At 42.7% G+C, this 2,019-nt stretch overlaps 1 protein-coding gene across 2 annotated transcripts in view; it reads left to right on the top strand.

Moving 5' to 3' along the window:
• The first annotated feature begins 392 nt into the window (after window positions 1-392).
• The window catches only part of DDX6 (DEAD (Asp-Glu-Ala-Asp) box helicase 6), a 12,670-nt gene continuing 11,043 nt past the window's right edge, over window positions 393-2,019 (top strand). For both annotated transcript variants that reach the window (XM_010286604.1, XM_010286603.1), the window contains exon 1: window positions 393-856. In XM_010286604.1, coding sequence (XP_010284906.1) covers window positions 657-856 — 200 coding nt within the window. In that variant the 5' untranslated portion in view covers window positions 393-656. The remainder of the gene's footprint in view (window positions 857-2,019) is intronic.

Raw genomic sequence — 2,019 nt, 5'->3', positions numbered from 1 at the left:
TTAGCGTTTTAGGGCTGCTTTGCTGTGTCCCAGAAGTGGGGGAACTTCAAGAACCAGCAAAGCAATTGATATAATTCAAGCTCACTTTACCGGGTGGCTTGGGGGAGAGCAGTATTTTTCAAGGGATTGTTCACTGGAAGGCTAGTGAAAGTGCAGCTGTTTAGAAACTTGTCTTTGACTGAAGGTGGCGGGCACAGCTTTATAGAAAGGGTGGTGGTGGGGGGAAAGCTTGACGCGTGTCATGATAATCATTGCAGAGAAAACGGAAAAGCAAGTACTGTTGTCGCACGGTTGCCTGGGAAGAAGCGGTTCTTAAAATACAAAGGTAAAGTGATGTGATTTTTGTAGACACAAATCCACATACTAATTGTTATTGTCTGCTTCTCTTTCAGATTGAAGCAAGTGAATTCTGATATAACTCAACTTTGTTAGAGGGCTTTTTTTAAAAAAAAGTTGATCCACAGTGCATCAGAGCAAGTTACTACTTTACTTTTGAGTGACTTACAGGTGCTTGCCTGCATTGCAATAAAGGACTCATATATTGAGCAAGACTTATTTATCTCTTCGTTTTGGAGAGTCTAATAAACTGTTATTACAGTTTCTGTACTGACTTTCAAAGTTTTGAAGTCTAAAAAGACATCTTTAAAAATAAAAACATGAGCACGGCCAGAACAGAGAACCCTGTTATAATGGGTCTATCCAGTCAGAATGGGCAGTTGAGAGGCCCTGTAAAACCCAGCGGGGGCCCAGGAGGTGGAGGCACACAAACTCAGCAACAGATGAACCAGCTGAAAAACGCCAACACAATCAATAACGGCACTCAACAGCAAGCACAGAGTATGACCACCGCTATTAAGTAAGTGTTTGTATCGGCTGCCGCAAAAGTAAGGTTTAAAAGTCATGTATGGGAAAGTGTTCTTGGGTTCCCATGTTTAAAAAGTGTTTCTTCTGTTGTTTTATGACGTTGGTGGTTAGAAGCGTCCTGTGATGGGCGTTACAAAAAGCAAGCTGTGTTTTCCATGCGCGAGCTTCTCTCTGACAGTGATATTTGTGACGCGTTCGTTTTGAAAATCGGATTTGATGCTTTGCTTTTCAGAACATGTAGCTGCTTGTCAGAGGTAGCCCACTGAGCAACAGCAGCAGCATCCTGTTTTCTTTACTCATTGCGAGTGCTATGAGGGGGAAGTTGGGGAGTGGGAAAGAACTGAACTGAAATTTAAGACAGAGGAGGAGGAGACACCACCTAGTCTCAGTCGGGTTGTGTATGCTTTTCAGTTGTTTGTTGCAGTTCTTTCTTGTGGTGAGAAATTCTTTCAAGTTGTTTATCTTTTGTCATTGATCTTAAGTAGTAGCGCTTGCTCTCCTTGGTGTAACGCTTTGGCTTTAATTCATCAAAGCCAGAGCCGAGATAATACGGTACCACTGTGATACCCTCCTACCATCAAACTGGTTTTGGAATTGTGCTAATAAAACGTGGATGTACTGGTTGGAAATTCTGAAAGATGTAAAAAGACTTGGATGGTACGGTAACGTGTTCCTTTTCTTTTTTCCCCTGTGGTTCCTCCTCCCCCTGAACAATATTCACTTTTATTTTGTTACTCGGTTATTTGCAAAGGGAATGCTAGCTGTTGTCAGAGGGTGCCTAATGGAATATTCTAGTTATTAAGGTTTGCCTAACTCGTGTGTCGTGTCCTGCCCCCCCCCTTCCTTTTTTTTTTTTTTTTTTCCTTTTCAAAATGGGTTACTCTAACTAAACTGTTGCGTTAAACGCATCAAAAGTCTTGACTTCCTGGGATTGGTGAAGAGAAGGACTTGCTCTCCTGTACAGTGGCTTTTGAGAGAGGATGGGTGTCTAAACCTCATCGAGAGCATAAGACAACATTTGATTGACAAGCGGAGTGTGCGCTTACTTAATTTTCTCCCCAAAAGTGTTTTTTATCTTCTCGCATTACTCACGGATTAAGAATGGATGTTCCCTGGGCCAGAGATTCCGCCCCCTCCCCCCAGCCCCCCACCGTA

This window comes from Phaethon lepturus, unplaced genomic scaffold (genome assembly GCF_000687285.1).
Source record: "Phaethon lepturus isolate BGI_N335 unplaced genomic scaffold, ASM68728v1 scaffold40544, whole genome shotgun sequence".
In the NCBI taxonomy this organism is placed as follows: Eukaryota; Metazoa; Chordata; class Aves; order Phaethontiformes; family Phaethontidae; genus Phaethon; species Phaethon lepturus.
This window is presented reverse-complemented; position numbering and strand designations above follow the sequence as displayed.